General features: G+C 42.2%; 1 protein-coding gene across 1 annotated transcript in view; it reads right to left on the reverse strand.

Annotated features, from left to right (window-relative positions):
* LNPEP (leucyl and cystinyl aminopeptidase) overlaps nucleotides 1-14,717 on the reverse strand; it is a 125,703-nt gene extending 110,986 nt beyond the window's left edge. The window contains exon 1 of the mRNA XM_027838469.1: nucleotides 14,643-14,717. Coding sequence (XP_027694270.1) covers nucleotides 14,643-14,661 — 19 coding nt within the window. The 5' untranslated portion in view covers nucleotides 14,662-14,717. The remainder of the gene's footprint in view (nucleotides 1-14,642) is intronic.
* Nucleotides 14,718-19,252: the final 4,535 nt, after the last annotated feature.

Here is a 19,252-nt window from a genome sequence, read left to right on the forward strand (position 1 = left end):
ATTTCTTACAAATTCTTTGATTTACTTTCCACTTGACTCGCATCATAACTTTTAACTCTCTCTGACAGAATAAACCTAATTCAGTGCCATGTTTTTACTGTCACCGATATGGTTACTATATGGTGCCATCAACTTACAACTACACCAATGATTCCCTATATAACAGGCATAAAAGGGGTCTGGAGTCTGACCACACTCACCCTCAAGTCATCCAGCCTCAGCCTGACACTCTAAGTCATTACTATACATTTAAATTTCTTAATCCTAAACTCTGGAATGATCTAGGGCTAAGTATGTTGAATAATTTTTCTCATTAGCAAATATGCAATCTCTTCTCATTAATTAATTAGCTCAGGTCACCTCAAACCCTTAAAATATCAGTGGTTAATGTCACTTCATGTTTGTGGATATTTGGTTTCACTTCAATTCACTTTGGAATAATTAATCATTATTAAGCATCTTCATATTATCCTTCAGAATTAATCCTTTTTGTTTTTCAATAAACACAAGAAACAGTCTTTCCTAAAATATACTGTACTGCTTGCTCCTCAGATTCTTCATAAAAGTTACCACAAGACAGCTTTCGTAAAAAAGTAGCTCAGTCTTCCTTCCTTTCTTCCTTCTCTCTCCAGTGTATAGATTCTTCATAGATCCTCACGGAACATATAACACTTTTCTCCCTGACTCCATATACACACACAGGGCTTTATAATGTCTTTTGTTTTATTTCTACAAGAAATAACTTGCAACAGAATTGCATAACATAGAGACTCTTCAGAACATAGTCATGTATATTCTTAGCTGGAAACTCCTTTTTCTACTAATAATTTATATAACACTTCACATTTATATAGCGCTTTAAGATTTGAAAAGTACTTTGTTCCAAACAACCTTTTCAATGTAGGTAATTGCAAGTATTATCCTCCCTTTTCTGAACCTAAGAGATATTAAAGTGACTTGCCCATGGTCACATAACTAGTAAGTGCTGAAGTGGGATTTGTACTGGCTCTACATGGAGAGGTACTTCTAATCAAGTCATTTCTCAAATGCCACTTCAAATTGTCGTTCTCCCAACACTGCATCTGAGATTGAGCTCTTGATCAGAAGTTTCTATAAGCAGAAGAACATTTGAAGCTAAAGCTACACTATCTTGGTATTAATATTCACTTTTTAAAAATGTTAAAATAGTTCAACTAAAACATTAAGAATTCCTTGAGCCTGTACCACCATTTCTTCTATCTATAAGGTCAGTGCAGTTCCATTTTTATTTTTTTTAATTGATGGAGAACTTTTACAGAAAAGTAAAAAACTTTTCCCCAAGCAGCTAAGAGGCTCCTACACTGATGAAATGACGGATTTAAAACTCTGCAGCACTTCTCCACTTGGCAACTCAATTAAAACTGAACCCAACCTTCTTACCTCATGACAAATAACATCAGACTTTTAAAATTCATTGGTTAGTTTTGCTAAATTGACTTTTTTCTTCACCTATCATGGATGGGTCTCTGGAAGGGCTATGCTGAAAAATTTAAGTGAGTGAAAAAAACAAAATATATAAAAATTTAAAATTAGATCAAATTTAAAGGTAAACTAGATTTTCTTAAGTCCTCAAACCACATAGTATTCTCCCCTCTCTCCTCATTTATTCACTCTATTCTTTATGTGTGTGTGTGTGTGTGTTTTTTTTTTCCTCCACTCCAACTCTCTTAGCAGCTCTTAATAACATGGATGGAAGCGAGGCTGTTGTTTCAGTCTGTACCTTATACTCAGAGACTAACAATCAGCCTGCTTCACAATCAGTTTCAAGTGCAAATCAAGTTCTGTGTGGACTCCATCCAGGACACAGAGAGACTGCAATGATGTCAGTGCCCTCAAATGGAGTGACACACGCCTTAGTGGGGAAAGGAAAAGGACCCACAGGGGAACCTGACCCAGGGGTGCCAAAATTCAAATAGAAATGGGGAGGCGGGGCACACTAAACCACACATAAGGATTTCTGCCAGTCACATATTGACTTAGAAAACCATGTGTTATCTATGTTCTGTTGTATTTTTATTGATTTTGTTCAACATTTCCTAATTACATCTTAATCTGGTTCTGCCTGCAGGCCAGGGAGCCACCTGTTTGACAACTTTCTATTCTAAACTCCTGGCTTTATTTGTAGTCATTCCTACCAGTGCCTGAATCAATGACCTGGTAAGTTATTGATCATTCGCTCTCTCATTCTCTCCTCCCCTCCTCATTCTTTTCCACCATCCTCCTATCAGAACCAAGTACAACACCCTCACATACCAAACATCAAGGCCCTCCTCATAATTACAAGAAGACTAGAGGAAGAAAGGAAAGATAGAAGCAAGCATTTATTAAGTACTTATTATGTGCCAATCACTGTGCTAAGAGATTTAAAAAATGTTTTTCATTTGATCCTCACAACAATTATGGGGGGTAGGTGCTATCTGCCTCAGTTTCCTTATCCATAAAATGGGTTTAATAATAGCACCTGCCTCCAGGAATTGTTGTGAGAATAAATATTAGTAAAGCACTTAGCCAAACTTAAAGTGCTATTTAGATGCTATATGTTTTATTATCATTATCATTATTTCTAAGTATCCTGCCTCTACAGCAGAGGTTCTTAACCTTTTTTTTTTTTGGTAGACCTCTTCAGCAATCTGGTAAAGCCTAAAGAACCCATCCCAGATTTTTTTAATGCATAAAATACATAAGCTTACAAAGGAAACTAATTATACTGAAATACAGTTATCAAAATAATTTTTTTTTTAAAAAAAGCTCACGGATTCCAGATTAAGAATCCCTGCTCTAAAGAGTACTACATAAAGGGTTCCTCCATGTGAATATTTTGTTAGGCCTTTTTGATTTTGTAACACAGAATCCAGACTTTTAAAATTATCAAGATCTGTCTTATGTCATCTCCTTTCCCATTAAAAAAAGTCTACCAGTAACACTAGCCCCAGCAAGTAACACTTGGGGCAGTTCTTGATCGTGTATTTCCAAATGATCATAGACTTAAGAGCGCAAAAAGAACCTGCTGTCCATATACTTCTCATTTACAAGCTGCAGAAACTGAGGCTCAGAGATGAAGAGCTCTGCCCAAAGGCACACCACAGCCACATCTGAATCCAGTTCCTATTGCTCCAAATCTAGTGCTCTTTCCCCCACTACTTTCTTTTCCAGGGTGATTCCCAGCCTGTAAGTAGTGATAGATGGTCAATCTCTTAGCCTTCCTGGGTAAAACTCCAAGCTGACTGTCACAGTCTTCCTCTATCCTGCTGCCCTTTCCGCAGGAAGTTTTTTGCATCTCCTAATGAGAAAAAGACTGACTTCTGCAGTGCTACACCCTACTCCAGTTCTGCTCAAGGATTTTATCAGCACCACCAACCCCGCCAGTAATTCCTCCTCCCAAAAAGGCAGGCCTACTCTCTCTACCTCCCTCCACCCTACCTACTCCATTTCTTCCTTCACTGGTTTCTAGCCCTACTGGTGGCATTCAAAGGTCCGGAGACTGCTGACTCTCAAGAAAGTCTACAAAGAAAAACAGCTGAAATGTTGTATCATACATACCTGCAATGTGTCAGGAAGAATTCCTCTTAGAATAATCAAGTCTACAGGCTTCAAGGCCGTGAATCTCAAACAGTAACCAGCAATTTAATTTAGTTTTATTCTCTCCATTGTTTTTAGACAAGCCCTTCAATATTTTACTTCCTTTTCCTTTCATCAAATGAATGCTTTCTCCTTATGCTAAATTTGTAATTTTAAAGAAGCATTCATTTTTAACTCATTTGCTTAACAGTATGCAACCACAGGAAAATGACAAGCCAGGAAAAACACTGTAGAGCTGACACAAAGTAAAGTAGACTGTACTTATATTAGCAGATAGAGTAAAATATTTTGCCTGAGTAGAATGAAGCCAATGAGCCTGACCACAAACAGATTCTGAGTATTGGGATGACCCAATCATATTGTAACATCCTCATTTTATTGTTCAGTCCTGTCTTACTCTTCATGACCCCATTTGGGGTCTTCTTGGCAAAGATACGTCCAAGGCCAGATCTGAATTCAGGTCTTCCTAACTCCAGGTCAACCACTTTATCCACTGCTTCACATAGCTGCCCCTAACATCCTCATAGGTCCTCCATATGTAAGGCTCAGCACTTAGCACAGTGCCTGGCGCACATTAGGAGCTTAATAAATGTAGATTGATTGATGTCAGTTTCTCTATTCATCTTTCCTACTCTTTGTCTCAACTAGTCCTACTAATTCCTTTTTCAATCATGATTTTATCACACAACTCATTACTATTCAAGCCTAAAGTGTACAAATCTCAGTCCAATCCAGGTCAAGTACAGGATTAGAGATTACAGTTTCCATAATCATAAACCCTATGTACCTCCACCCCACCTTTCTTTCATGTGCGTCAACTTCCTCTGCAAACCTTGAGGTATGCATTTTCTCCATCAGCTCTCAGAAGACTACCCACTGTAAGCCACACTGGATCCATTACCACAGAATCTGGGTCCTGTTCTCCTAAACTCTGGAGAATTCTTGACCCGAAATCCTGAAGCAGTGGGCTGACACCAGCTTATACTCTGCCAACCCATGAACAGCTTTTCTGGAGAAAAGGAATTGCCCATCCTGAAATTTCTTCATCTTCCCCGATCTCAATGCTGAGGAAAGGTACCGGGGTGGCTAGATGCTGCAATGGATAGAACTCTGGGCCTAGAGTCAGGAATCTGACTTGAACCTGAGTTCAAATCCAGCCTCAGGCACTTACTGGTTTCCTACCCTAGGCAAGTCACTTAATCCCTGTTTGCCTCAGTTTTCTCATCTGTAAAATGGGCATAATAATAGCATCTACCTCTCAGGATTATTGTCAGGATCAAATGACATAATAATTATAAAGTACTTAGCAAAGTGCTTGGTACACAGTAAGCACTAAATAAATGTTAGTTATTATTAGTTATTATTATTACTAGGGCTACATATGAACTACCTAGAACTGAGGCCTGTAGTGCTCTGTCCTACAGTTATTAGAGATGAAAAGAAGAGCATTCATTACCATGCCCTGTGGTTGTGGAAGATGGAGTTAGTGCAGTACAATAAATCAGAATTCAAATCTCACTTCTGATGCTTTGTGACCTCAGGGAAGTCATTTAAACTCCCCAGGTCTCAGTTTCCTCAATTGTAAAATGATGAGTTGGGGCTAAATAGTGTCTGAGCCACCTCCAAGTTCTAGACAGAAAATCCCATGACTCTATGACTTCTATTCTCATAATACAATAAAAAATAGAGAAGTAACTGATTTGCTTGAAGTTCCATAGTAAAGGCAGTGACAAAGCCAGGGCTAAGGCCCAGACTTTCTGACTCCTATTTTGGATCCACTTCTATTCTACTCCCTTTAACAATTTACTCTTTCTGCACTAATCCTCCTGAACTCTTTAAGGGGTATGAGAGAGGAGAAATGCGGGTGGATAGGAGGTAGAGAAGAGATGAAAGAGATAATCTCCTACTTTAGCTAGGTGTCCAGAGGACAGAGTCAGAAAGACCTGAATTCAATTCACACCTCAGACTATTACTAGCTGAATGATCCTACGCAAGTCACTTAATCTGTCTACCTCAGTTTGCTCATCTGTAAAATGGGGATAATAATAGCACCTACCTCCCAGGCTTATTATGAGGCCAAAATGAAATATTTGTAAGATGCTTTGTACATCTTATAGTGCTGCAGAAAAGCTAGCTAACATTATATATTATTTATATTTACTATGTCACAAAATTAAAGGCTAACTTGATCATAATTTTCACATGGAAAGAGTGATTTTTTTTTAGTACCCTATTTCTAGAGGGAACACTCTATCTAGCTTTATCTATGATAAAAACTATGACAAGACTTCCTTAAAACCTAAAAATACCTAATTTACTGCTTAGAATTCCTACAATTGCCTAAAAGTTGTGCAGTATTCCTAAATGAATTTAAATCTGAAAAAAAAAATAGAGCTTTACATGTAGAGCTGAGTCCTTAGATATAAGTAATTAAGACTGGCTGGTTTAGTTTATGTACTCTTATCGTATTTCCGTATTATATACGATATAAATATCGTATTTATTCATGATTAAAAATGCTATCCACCTCCAGAGAAAGAACTGATGGAGTCTCAATGCAGATCGAGGCATACTTTTTTTTTACTTTATTTTTCTTCTTTTTTTATCTGTTTTCTTTCACATGACTAATGTGGAAATATGTTTTGCACGACTGCACATGTACAACCTATATCAAATTGCTTGCCTTCTCAATGAGGGGGGATGGAAAGAAGGGAGGGAAAGACTTTGGAACTCAAAATTTTTAAAATGAATGTTAAAAATGTTTACACATATAATTAGAACAAATATTTTAAAATATATTCCCATACATAAGCCAAAGAACAAACCCTTTAAAAATTCTATGGAATCAAGATTTGCCCAAATAATTAATTACTTTGGAACATAACATCTCCTTTTGGGCTGAGGAGAGGAGAAGGATGAAGAAGGCTGTGAGCAGGGAAAAAGGAAATATATTTTGAGTTGGTGCTTTCTTAGGCCAGCATTTATTTACTTAATGAGTTTCATAAAGGCACCCTTCTTTCAAATCACCTAGGATTAGTATAGAGGGGGAAATGAGCCTGATTTATGCTAACCTAGTACCCCAGTCAAAAGAGCCTAAAATAACAGATGCCAAAAACAACTGGAGAGAAATGCATAGATCAATACCAACATTCCTAACACAGCATCTGCAGTCTAATGAGGCATAAAATTCACTGTCAAAACAGTCCTGAACACCAAGCCAGAATCACTGAATTTGAGAGTTGGAAAGCCCCTCAGCAGCCATCCATAAACAAAAGGAATTCCCGATACAATGTACTAAACAATCGAAAAATAAAGTAAAAAAAAGTATGCTTCAATCTGCATTCAGACTCCGTCAGTTCTCTCTCTGGAGGTGGATAGCATTTTTCTTCATGAGTAAATATGGAAATACATTAAAGTGCATAAACTAAATCAGTTATTCTGAATTACTTATATCTAAAGACTCACCTCTACTTGTAAAGCTTCTGAACGAAGACCTCCAAGCAGGGGAAACCAATCACCTTCCAAGTAGAACAGGGGTGAAGGTTAGGAAATCTCTGCAGATATCAAGCCTAAATTTAGCTCATTGTAACAGCTAGGTGGCGCAATGGTAGTCACAGGCCTGATTCTGAGTTCAAATCTCAGACACTTACTTGCTGTGTGACACAGGGCAAGTCACTTAACCTTGTTTGCCTCAGTTTCCTCAACTGTAAAATGAGCTGGAGAAGGAAATGGCAAAGCACTCCAGTATCTTTGCCAAGAAAATTTCAAATGGGGTCATAAAGAGTTGGACATGAAGAAAAACTTCAACCCAGTGTTTTCAGGTTCTTCCTCCTGGGCCAAACAGAATAAGTCTTCATCCTTCTGTCAATGACAGCCTTTTGACTACTAGAATTCAGCTATCAAGTACTCTGTCCCTCCCACCCCCCCCAACACACACACACACACACACACACACTCTCACTCACACTCACTCTCTCTCTCTCTCTCTCTGTCTCCCCTTCAGGCTAAACATAACCAGCTCCTTCAGCTAATCCTCACACATCTTGTACTCAAGGTCCTTCACCACCATCTTGGCTACATTATTCTGGACACTCTCCAGCTTATTAAGGTCCATCTTAAACCACTGGACCTAGTAATGAATATAACTCTCTAGATAAGATATAACAAGAGCAGACTACAATGGGATTAACACTTAGGAGTTCCAGGAAGCTAAAGCTCTCTTAATGCAGTCAAAGAACCAATCTGTTTTTTTGGCTATCACACACTGCTGAATCGTACTAGAGACGGAGGCCACTAAAACTCCTTTTCAGAACAATTATTGCCAATCTATGCCTCCCTTCACAGCTCCCCCATCTTATACCAGTGAATTTCATTTTCTGTACTGAAGTACAAGACTTTATAGTTATCTAAGATGAATTTTTCATCTAGATTCAGCCCAGAACTCTAGCCTATTCAAGACCTCTTTGTATTTTGTCAGGCAGTGAGTTAACTATCCCTCCCAGCTTTGTATCATCTGCAAATCTAATGAGCATTTCACCAATGCCTTTATCCAAGACACAGATTAAAAAAAAAAAATTAAATAGCACAAGTCTAATCCCTGAGGCACTGCCCTGGAGACCCCTAGCCAAAAATTAACAGAAACATTAACAAAGTAATGACCCTTAGAGATATGCAGTTCTGGGAGCCAAGATGGCAAGTAAAAAGGTAGTCACTCTCACCCTCCCCTATCAACCTCTGAAAGCTCAGAAAATATCGCCCCAGAGATATGTCACCAGCTCTGAATCCTTCAAATTGTTCTAACATCTTAATTCATCTTTTTCCATCTTCCCAAGTGTATTAGGAAATACTTTCTCAAAAGCCTTGCTAACAGCATTTCCCTTATTCACTAGTTTATCTGGTCAAAAAAAGGAAATAAGGTGGCATGACCGGTTCTAGAAGAAGCATAGTGGCTCTTTGTAATTGTCACTTCCCTTTCTAGATGTCAGACAAGCATCTCTTTAATAATCTGTTCTACATTTTCTCAGGAATCAAAATTAAATTCCTTGGCCTATAGTTTGCAGACTGTAATTGGGAGAAGGTACATACTATTTTTAACTCTAATGGATCTACAATTTCATCTATGTGAATACTCAATCCAACAAGGCAGACCTCAACGATTTATACGTGCCTATCCTGTTCACAAAGGGTTCCAACCAGGCTACTGGGAGCTCTGAGAGCTCTGAGCTTTGACACTGCATGGATAGCAATGGGACATGTAGGCTGCCCATCCGGTTATCCTTGGTTCTCAATATGTAATTGTCCCATTTTTTGACCCTATCTCCCTCAAAAAGAAATTGACTATCATATGATTAAGCTTCCTTGCACTTTCACATGTGTCGTCTATAACAAACATAGATTTGATCAAAGTTTGCTTCATTTGGTTTGTGCCTTATATGGCTGGTGCTCAATAAAAACTAATAATGAATAGGGCCAGAAAAAGCAACTACTTAACAGTGTGACCAAAAATATCCCTCCTGGCATCCACAATCAGGATGCCTGAATATTTTCACCATTAGTCCTTCCTTAAGGACCCTTGGGAGACTAGTGAAGTTGAAGCTAATGTTACCTGAAAAGAGTAATAGAATAACTCATAGTTACAAGGAAAAGTAAAGAATCCAGAGGAAATAGAGATAAAACAGGTACCTTTCCCCAATCCTGCCTTCAATCCCTCCTTATCTACTGGTTCCTGTCCCACCACCTATATGCCCAGGTCAGTCAGTCTTCCAATCCTTAAAACCCCTTTCTTGACTGCCATACTTTTAAGCTATTGTCCTATATTTTTCCTCCAAAAAGGTCTCCATTTGTTACCTCCATTTCCTTTCCTTCTCACTCACGGGCCAACCTCTTATAATCTGGTTTCTGATACCCACTTGACTGAAACAGCTATTTCCAAGATTGTCACCAAGTCAAGTGCATTTATTAAAAGCTTACTATGTGTCAGGCACTGTTGTTAAGAAGTAGGGAAACAGAATGGCAAAAACAGACCTTGCCCTCAAGGAGCCAAAATCATAGAGGGATATGTATATATGATGTATTATACACACACACACACACACACACACACACACACACACACACACACACACACACACACACAGAAAATTGGGGGTAATCTCAGAGGGAAGGCACCCAATAGTCTTTTTTCAGTTCTCATTGTACTTGACCTTTTAGGAGTTTGTAACCCTACTGACCAGCCCCTACTCCCATCTTTCTGACCCATTCCTCCTCAGTCTCCTTTGTTAAATCACCCAACCCCTTCACCATGAACAGTGGCTGTCTCCCAAAGCTGGGTACTGAGGCCTCTTCTCTTCTTACATTCTCTCCTCTGCTCCTATGGACCCTATGCATCACTATGGAGATGACTCCCAACTGTCCCCTGGACATCTCCACCATGATGTACCACAGCCAACTCAAACTCAACATGTCCAAAAAAATAACTCATTTCTCACACCATCCTTCCAATCCCTCAGGTTCTCAATTCCTCCCTCTCTCAATCAGCTTGCCTAGTGTCATTGATTTGGGGGCAGCTGGGCTTTGAGAATACTGTGATGGACCTGGAGTCAGGAAGACCTGAGTTCGAATCCAGCCTCAGACACTTATTAGCTGTGTGACACTGAGCAAGTCACTTAACGTTTGTTTGCCTTAATCCACTGGAGAAGGAAATGGCAAACTACTGCAGTGCTTTGCCAAGAAAATGCCACGGATAGAATGGCATTGTTGTGCTATGGTCGGTGAGGTCACAAAGAGTGGGACAAGGCTGAAGGACTGGACAATTACATCGTTGATCCTCCTCCCTTGGGAGGGTGTGGGGGAGAGGTCTCTATCTTCTCTCCAACTGACTACTGCAACAGCCTCCCAACTGATCTGTCTCTTCTTTCTCTCCCCTCTAATCTAGCCTACACAAAGATAATAAATTGATAATCCTAAAACACAGATCCAATAATACAAACTTTCTCCTGCAACCACTGCCCCCGCGAAAAACAAAAACAAAACTTGCCCCAGAATAATATATAAAATGTAAAGTCTTCAGCCCACATTTAAAGCCCCATACTCAGGGTCCAGGGCAGCTAGGTGGCCGGTGGATAGAATACTGGGCATGGAATCAAGAGGATTCATCTTCATGAGTTCAAATCTGGCCTCAGACACTTACTAGCTGTGTGATCCTGGACCCTGTTTGCCTCAGTTTCCTCATCTATAAAATGAGCTGGAGGAGGAAATGGAAAACCACTCCAGTATCTTTGCGAAGAAAACTCCAAAATGGAGTCACAGAGAGTTAGACATAACTGAAATAACTGAACAGTCAGGTTCCAACCTACTCTTTGCAATTATTTTGTATTACTCCCCCTTTCATATACTCATGATTCCAAACAAACTGGCCTATTAACTGTTCCCTATATACAACAATCTATCTTTCACCTCCATGTCTTTACCCAAGTCTGTAACACACTCCCACTTTACCTCAACCTAAAAGAATAGTACCAGACTTTCTTGAAAGTACAGCTTGGGTACTACTCTCTACACAAGGTTTTTCCTCATCTCACCATAGTTATTAGCATTCCCTCCCTCTTAAAATTATTTTTAAATATTTTATTTTTTCCCAATTATATATAAAACTAATTTTTAACATTCATTTTTAAAAATTTTGAGTTCCAAATTCTCTCCCTCCTTCCTCCCTCATTGAGAAGTCAAGCAATTTGACACAGGTTATACATATGCAGTCATGCAAAATATATTTCCATATTAATCATGTTATTAAAGAAAATACAGACAAAAATAAAGTTTAAAAAGTATGCTTCGATCTGCATTCAGACTCTCTCGGTTCTTTCTCTGGAGGTAGATCGAATTTTTCATCGTAAGTCCTTCAGAACTGTCTTGGATCACTTTATTACTGGAATAGCTAAGTCATTCACAACTGATCATCGTACAATATTGCTGTTACTGTGTACACTGTTCTTTTGGTTCTGCTCATTTCACTTTGCATCAGTTCATCTAAGTCTTTCCCAGTTTTTCTGAAAGCATTCTGACCAGCATTTGTCACAGCACAATAGTATTCCACCTTAAAATTATTCTGTACATATTTGTTTTGTATTTACTTAAAAGTATGGATCCCACGGCAAATATTCTCCCAGTAGAAAGCTTCTGGAGATCAGAGACTCCTTTCAGTCTGTGTATCTCCAATGTTCCCAGCTTAGTTACTTTGTACACAATAAGGATTAAATATTAATTAAATATTCAAGGTACTGTGCAAAGATGAATAAGAAAAAACTTGAAACAGAGTGGGTACCTATCAAAATGGGGCTAGCTAAACAAATTGTGTTATAAGAATTTAATGGAGGATTAATGCAGCAAACTTTAGTTCAAATGCAACCTTAGACATTTACTAGCTGTGTGACCCTAGGAAAGTCACTTAACCTCAGTTTCCTCAAATGTGAAATTCGTATAACAGCATCTACTTTACAGGATGTCTGTGAGGATAAAATGAGATATTTGTAAAGCATTTACCATAGTGCCTGTCATACAGCAGGTGCTACATAAACGCTTATTCTCTTCCCTTTGTCCCATACAAAAATGAGGAATTCAGAGAAATATGAGAAGACTTGTAGGAAGAGATATCAAGCAAAGTCAGCCGAGAACCAGTAGAATAATATATACAATGACCACAATAATGTAAAAGAAAACAACACTGAAAAACAGTTGACTTGAGATGAATTGCAATGACCCATTTTAGGCCTGGAGAAAAAAAAAGAAACATCACACTTTCCTTCCCCCATGGGTGAGAGGTGGATGAATACAGTTCTATGCCATGTTCAACAACATTAAGAAATTCTAATGTGATGTCATGAAATAAATGGTACTATCCTTATCTTTGGAGATTATCCCAAATTCCTAACCACAACAGGAAGATATTCTAATTTTCTACTCTTCTCATTAAGGAAGACTAGACAAGCCTCCCTCCCTGAGTATTCATCCTTTAAAAAAAGACACATTATTCAAAAATTTGAAAAAAGCAATAGAAGAAGAATTAGACATCCAATTTCTTACATTTTAGGCACTGCTCCTATCCTTTAGGTATATGGATATGTGTGAACATAAACTTTCCCAATACACTTCTCCCAAATGACTGAATTCTTCATCCAGATCCCTACAGGTATTTTATATCAAACTGTGGTTTGTTTTGTTTGTGAGGGACAAGGAATAATGGGCTAGTTTTAAGGATGTTTACTTTTATAAAATAAAACCTAAGTTTTGACACTACTTACTGAAAGGGGAGGAGACTGTAAATAAAACACCACCAGTCTTACAATTACAGAGCTCCACACAATAAGGCTCAGAACAGAAAACTACTGCGCCTAACATTGAAATTATAATACAGGTAATTATCTCTTTAAAGTATTTAGTATGAAAGATCTGTATTAAACACAAAAGTCTATGTTAAATAACTTTACTAGCTGATCCTCAAAACTATAAATAAAGTAATACCTACAGGGGAAAGAAAATTCAAAATTAAAGTTGCTTTGACTAACCTACTTTACCAGTACTTTACCAGAAAGATAGATTACTACTTACTAAGTAGAATCAGACAGCAGGGCATTGACTTTGAATGTGTGCCTGGGAGTGCACAAAGCCACCCACACTCTCTAACTCAGTGTCTCCTTAATGACCAACAGCACACAATTTTTAGAATACGTGGAGGAGAGAGGGGGTGAGGGTGCAATGGAAAAAAATGTTTTTGAAGCCAGTCTTTACAGGAACCAGATCCTAGCCTCCTGCTCTAACCACCCCAACCACATTCAAAATACCTGTCAACATGAGAGTGAGCTCTATATAATAACTCCTGGAAAATAATGAAAGTGACCGAAGTTTTAGTGTAAAGTTTTCCCCAGGTAGTTAATCTACTTCCTGCTTAAAAACAAAAACAAAACAAACCTATTCACTGAATTTTATACTTCACCAACTACTGCAACAGCACAACCCAAAACTAAGACTCCAGCACTTTAAAGTGAAAGCAGTTGGTTTTACATAGGGCTGAGAGTTTCTGAAGCAAACTTAACCGAAGTCTGTCTGACAATGGGCCCCAGTTAGTACCCAAATTGTTTTGCCCTAGCTGATGTCACAAATCATCCACCTTCTCATCATCCACCGGAAACTAGAGAGGGCTAGGGCTCAGACACTGCCCACACAGAGCACCATGCTGAAAAGCTCTTTAAAATTATGTGGGCATCTCACAGCCCATTTGGTTTGGGACGCTGTCATTGCTGGAGGGGTTTTGGGAGTGGGGTTATGCATACATAGGGACAGAAAGGATGGGACCAATGAGGGGAAATCCGCCTTAGCAGTGGGACAGGTAGGGAAGAAGGTCCTTTTGAAGTTTCCCCATCCCTCCAGTTGTGCTGCCACCTCTCCTCACTCCCAGTGCAAGCCTTCTTGCTCCTTTCCTAAAGCCTTCCTGCACCCACTTAAGTTTCTATTTTAGCAAATCAGGGCTGTGTCGGGAGGCAGGGCAGGCGCCTTAATCAATCATTAATCAATCAACATTTATTAAGCGCCCACTAGGTGCGACCTTTCCCACCCCACTTCCCCATCACTCTGGGGAGTTCAACTGTGACTCCCCAAGTTTCTTCCCAGCCTCTGTCATTTGGGGCACCTGGGCTGCACGGAGGAGTAACTTTGCCACCGGCCCACACCGGGGCTTCCCAGGAGCAGGGGGGTGGAAATGCCGCAGGTCATCTGCCAGCCGCACCCCTCCTGCGGGCGCGGGGCTGACCTTCAGCCGGCAGCCAGGGGCCGGGCCTTGCAGGCGAAGCTGCCCTCCTCCCCAGCGCCCCGGCCTCCAGCCTGCCCCTGCAGCCCCTGCCCCATCCCCGCCCCCCAACGCCCCGGCGGGCAGCGAGCTAGGCGGCAGAGGCGGCAGACCGCCGCGGGGCTGGCCCGGGCCAAGTGCACGGGGCGGGCGGCGGGGCAGCGGCTCGCCTCACACCACTCACCGCTGGTGAACGGCTCCATTTTTCCCCCGCGGCGGCTCGGTGCTGGAGCAGTGCACAAGCTTCCGACTTGAGGACCCAAACCGAGCCTGCCTACTGAGCATGCCCAGGCTCGGCGACTTTAAAGAGTCAAAAAGCAAGGCCGTTCCAGCGCTTCGCCATAATCCGTTCCGGGCTTTAGCTGGAGCCGCGAGCCCGGAGCTAAGAGAGCGAGGCGGGAGGGCGGGGGGAGGAGTGTGTGGGCTCCCAGGTTCCGAACCTCTGGAGCTTCGGGGAGGGAGGGGCGAGGGAGCAGAGGGGCGGGGCCAATTCTTCCGAAAGAGCCAAGCAGCCCCGCCCCTCTCCTCCCCAGCTCCCTGCCGCGGCGACTTAGACACCAGCCTGGGGCGGAGCGGGCATTGATTAGCGGACGGCGAGGGCGGGAGGGAGGCTGGGCTTGGGCATTAGGAGTCGCACGTTGGGTAGCTTGCCCCAGCGGTCAGAAATTGGAGGGAGAAGTGCCGGGGGTTCGTGGGGAGGCGTGCTTGGGACCCGCGTGGACCCAGAGCCACGGGAGAAAGGCAACCACCCGTCCACGGTTTCCCCGGTACCCTCCAGAATCCCCGAGCGATGCTCGTCCCCACGTGGCCGAAGGAGGGCGAAGCGCCAGCACGACCTCATCCCGATCTCCAAGCCCGCAGGACCCCCGGGGGAGAAGCCTCCAGGCCTGGAGGCCGATTCTTGTGCCGGGAGCCCGAACCCCTCCGGACCTAGCCTCCCGGGCCTGAAATTCCTCGTCTTTGAAAGGAGCGGATGGGGTTCTAGATGGTCCCCAAGATCCCCCTCCCATCCCCAATGTGATGTGACTCTTTTGTACCAATGCGTGCCCCCCTCCCACACACACACCCTTCAGGGGCTCAGCAGCCCTGAGTCGACCCCTCTGATAGAGATAGATCGATCGATAGATACGCATATATGTGTGCTCCTGTGTGACCTCAGGCAAGTCAGCCTCAGTTTCCTCATCTGTAAATGAGGGCTAATAATAGCACCTGCCTCCCAGGGTAGTAGTTGTGTGGATAAAATGAGATACAGAATTTGTAAAACTTTGCAAACCTCGAAGCACTAAGTGGTATATAAATTATAGATAGGTTTCTATCTATATCTGACATAGAATACTTCTGTAGACAAATCATAGAGCTATACATATACATATATACATATACATATATACAGAGCTATAGATAACTATTAATAGATAGTTTACGACATCTGGATCTATTATCTATATATAATTTATTTACCTAACGCTTTACAAATGCTTGATTTCATTTTATCCACATAACAACCACCCTGGGAAGTAGGTGCTATTATTAGCCCCCTTTTACAGATGAGGAAACTGAGGCTATGACTTGCCCAAGGTCACCCAAGCTAATAGAGCGACAGAAGGAGTCCTTGAGCTCAGGTCTTCCGGACCCAGGCGCGGTATCCACTGCACCACCTAGGGGTACCAGCCTCGTTACCGGGCAATGGAGTCGAGCCTCTCAAGTCGACCCCCAAAAGAAGAAATCCCAAATCCCTGTGCCCATGACCACAGTAGCACCAGGTGCCCCGCCTCAGGGCCAGCCCATCTCAGCACCGAGACAGGCAGATGGTCCCAGGGAAAGAGACGCACGCGTAAGGTCCACTTTTCTGCCCCTCCCACCCCTTGGCCCCGCCCTCTTCCCCTGGCCCCGCCCTGCTCCCCCCCTCCCTTCAGCATCGCACCGAGGCTCTACCTTATTTAGAGTTCACGGCCACCTTCAAAGCCTTGGCCTCGGCTCCTCCCAGTTCGGCCTCCAGCAAAACCCGGAGGGACTGGCATTCGTAGGACCACCGCGCATGCTCGATGGGTACGACCAGTTTTGGTTTGGAGAGAAAAGCCTGTCTATACACCTGCTCTTCCCACCGTGAGCTCAACGGTGCCCCGAGGCTTTGCAAAGCGGACATCTACAGATGCCCCGAAAGCCAATTTCCCCCGCCCCCACCCCACTGAGGAAGTGGAGCTGGGAGAGGAGGGCGAAACTGTTTGCTTTGCGGGAACCTTCTGATTTGCTTCTGGCTCCTGCAGCTACCACCTTTCCTGTAGTTTATGTCAAATAGCATCAGTCTCGGCTCTTAGGTGGGGCCGGAGGGGAAGGTTTTACTACGGCCTCAGGGTTTTCTTTACTACTGCCGCTTCCTGTACTCAGTTCCTGCGGGGGCTAAAGCCACCGAGCTTTTGATTCTTCTCTTGCATGCCTAGTGCAAGCACCCCCGGTCCCCTGGCCTTTTTTTTCTCTTGCTGAGCTATAAGGAGTCTATAATGACAATCCTCCAACCAACTCTACTGAAATCCACTGCCCAGACCCGTTTTTAAAGATGTGAAAAATAAGTCAGCTAAGCGTCTTGCCCATGGAGTCACACAGCTACTAAGTATTAGAGGGCTGATAAAAGTGAACCCTCTCTGCAGTAAGGCAATAAATACATTTTACATCTCCATAATTAACTCATTATTCCACTCATCACAGCAGCTTTTCCAGACCTTTTCATCCTTCCTCAAACCTCCCATGGCTTCCCATCCTCCCCCTATCCTCACTGAAAAACAATGTCATTTGCTAAGAGCTCCCTTCCTCATTTCAGATACCTTCTAAGAACCCACTATCTCCTCCCTCACTCCTGTCTCGTAAGAAGTACCACTCTCCTGGCCAAGACAAGCCCCTCCTACATGAATTCTCCAGACTATTACCACCTTTTTTATCCCCATTGTCTCAATTATCTTCAGTCTCTCCCTATCTACTAGCTGCTTTCCTGTTCTCTAAAATCCTGCCCATATCCCCTCCATCCCCTTAACAATCATCCTATATCTCTCCTCTCTTTTGTGGCTAAATTCTTTGAGAAGATTGTCTGTACAAGCAGAGCTTCTAGTTCCTTTCTTCTCACTCATTCTCTGCAGTCTGGCTTCCAATCTCACCTTGGGTTGAAACTGTTCTCTCCAAAGTTACCGGTGATCTCTTAATTGCCAAATCCGAATGGCCTTTTCTCAGTCCTCCTCCTACTCGACCTCACTACAGCCTTTGATACTGTCAATTACCCTGTTCTCCTTGATACTCTCTTCTCTGGGTTTTCATGACACTACTCTCTGCAGGTTCTCCTCATACCTGTCTGACTACTCCTCATCTCTGCTGGATCTTCATAATAATAGCTGGCATTTATGTAGTGCTTTAGGTTTGCAAAGCTCTTTACATGTGTTATCTTGCTTTATCATTATAACAATCTGGGCAGAAAGTTGCTATTATTATCACCCTCATTTTACAAATGAGAAAACTGAGGCATACCAGTGTCTGAAGAGAATTTAAACTCAGATTTCTCTCATTTGGGTTGCTCTCACTAGCCATGGATGTTCCCCAAGGCTCTTTCCTGAACTCTCTTCTCTTCTTGCTTTATATTCTTTCACTTAGTGATTTCATCAGCTCCTAGGGATTCGGTTATCATCTTTACATGGATGATTCTCAAATCCACTTAGCCAGCCCTAACTTCACTTTTTACCTCCATTGTAGAATCTCCAACTGCCTACTGGACATCTCAAATTGGTTTTCTGTAGACATCTTAAACTCAACATTTAAAAAGTGAACCCATTATCTTTCCCTCCTAAAGTTCTTCCTAATTTCCCTATAGCTATCCAGGCCACCACCCTCCCAGTCACCCAGCCTCACAATTTCCATGTCATCCTTGACTCCTTCTCACTCTCTCACACCACCCCTATATCCAATCTTTGCCAAATCTTGTTGATTTCATCTTCCTAATACCTCTTGTAGGACAGCTAGGTGATGCAGTGAATTAGGGCTCTGTGCCTGGAGAAAAGAAGACTCTTCTTCTTGAGTTCAAATCAGGCCTCAGATTTATAGGCTATATAAGTGACCCTGGGAAAGTCATTTAACCTTGTTTGCCTCAGTTTACTCATCTGTAAAATGAGCTGGAGAAGGAAATGGTAAACCACTCCAGTATGCCAAGAGACCCCAAATGGGGTCACAAAGAGTCAAACACAACTGAACAACAACAACAAATGTCTCTTGTATAAGCCTTCTTCTCTTCTCAGCGGCCACCCTGGTGCTGGCCTCACACCTGGACCTCTGGTTGGTCTGCCTGCTATATAAGTCTCTTCTCACTCTAGGTCAGGGGTAGGGAACCTGCAGCCTCAAGGCCGTGTGTGGGCTCTCTAGGTCCTCAAGTTCAGCCCTTTGACTGAATCCAAACTTCACAGAACAAATCCCCTTAATAAAAGGATTTGTTCTGTAAAACTTGGACTCTGTCAAAAATGCTACATGTGGCCTCCAGGCAAAGTCCCCCCCCCCCCATCCTCCAATCAGCTGTCAAAGTGATCTTCCTAAAACACAGTTCTGACCATGTCACTCCCATTTTCAATAAACTCCAATGACTCTATTGCCTCTAGAATCAAGTATAAATCCTTGGTTGGGCTTTTAAAATCCTTTTTGACCTGGCCCCTTCCTACCTTTCAAATCCCCTTACCCTCTATGCATTTCCACAGGTTCTGTAATCTAGTGACACACTGTCTTCCTTAACAAAGTGCTCTACTTTTGCCCCCTTCTGCACCTCCC

This window comes from Vombatus ursinus, unplaced genomic scaffold (genome assembly GCF_900497805.2).
Source record: "Vombatus ursinus unplaced genomic scaffold, bare-nosed wombat genome assembly UNPS02014828.1, whole genome shotgun sequence".
Lineage (NCBI taxonomy): Eukaryota > Metazoa > Chordata > Mammalia > Diprotodontia > Vombatidae > Vombatus > Vombatus ursinus.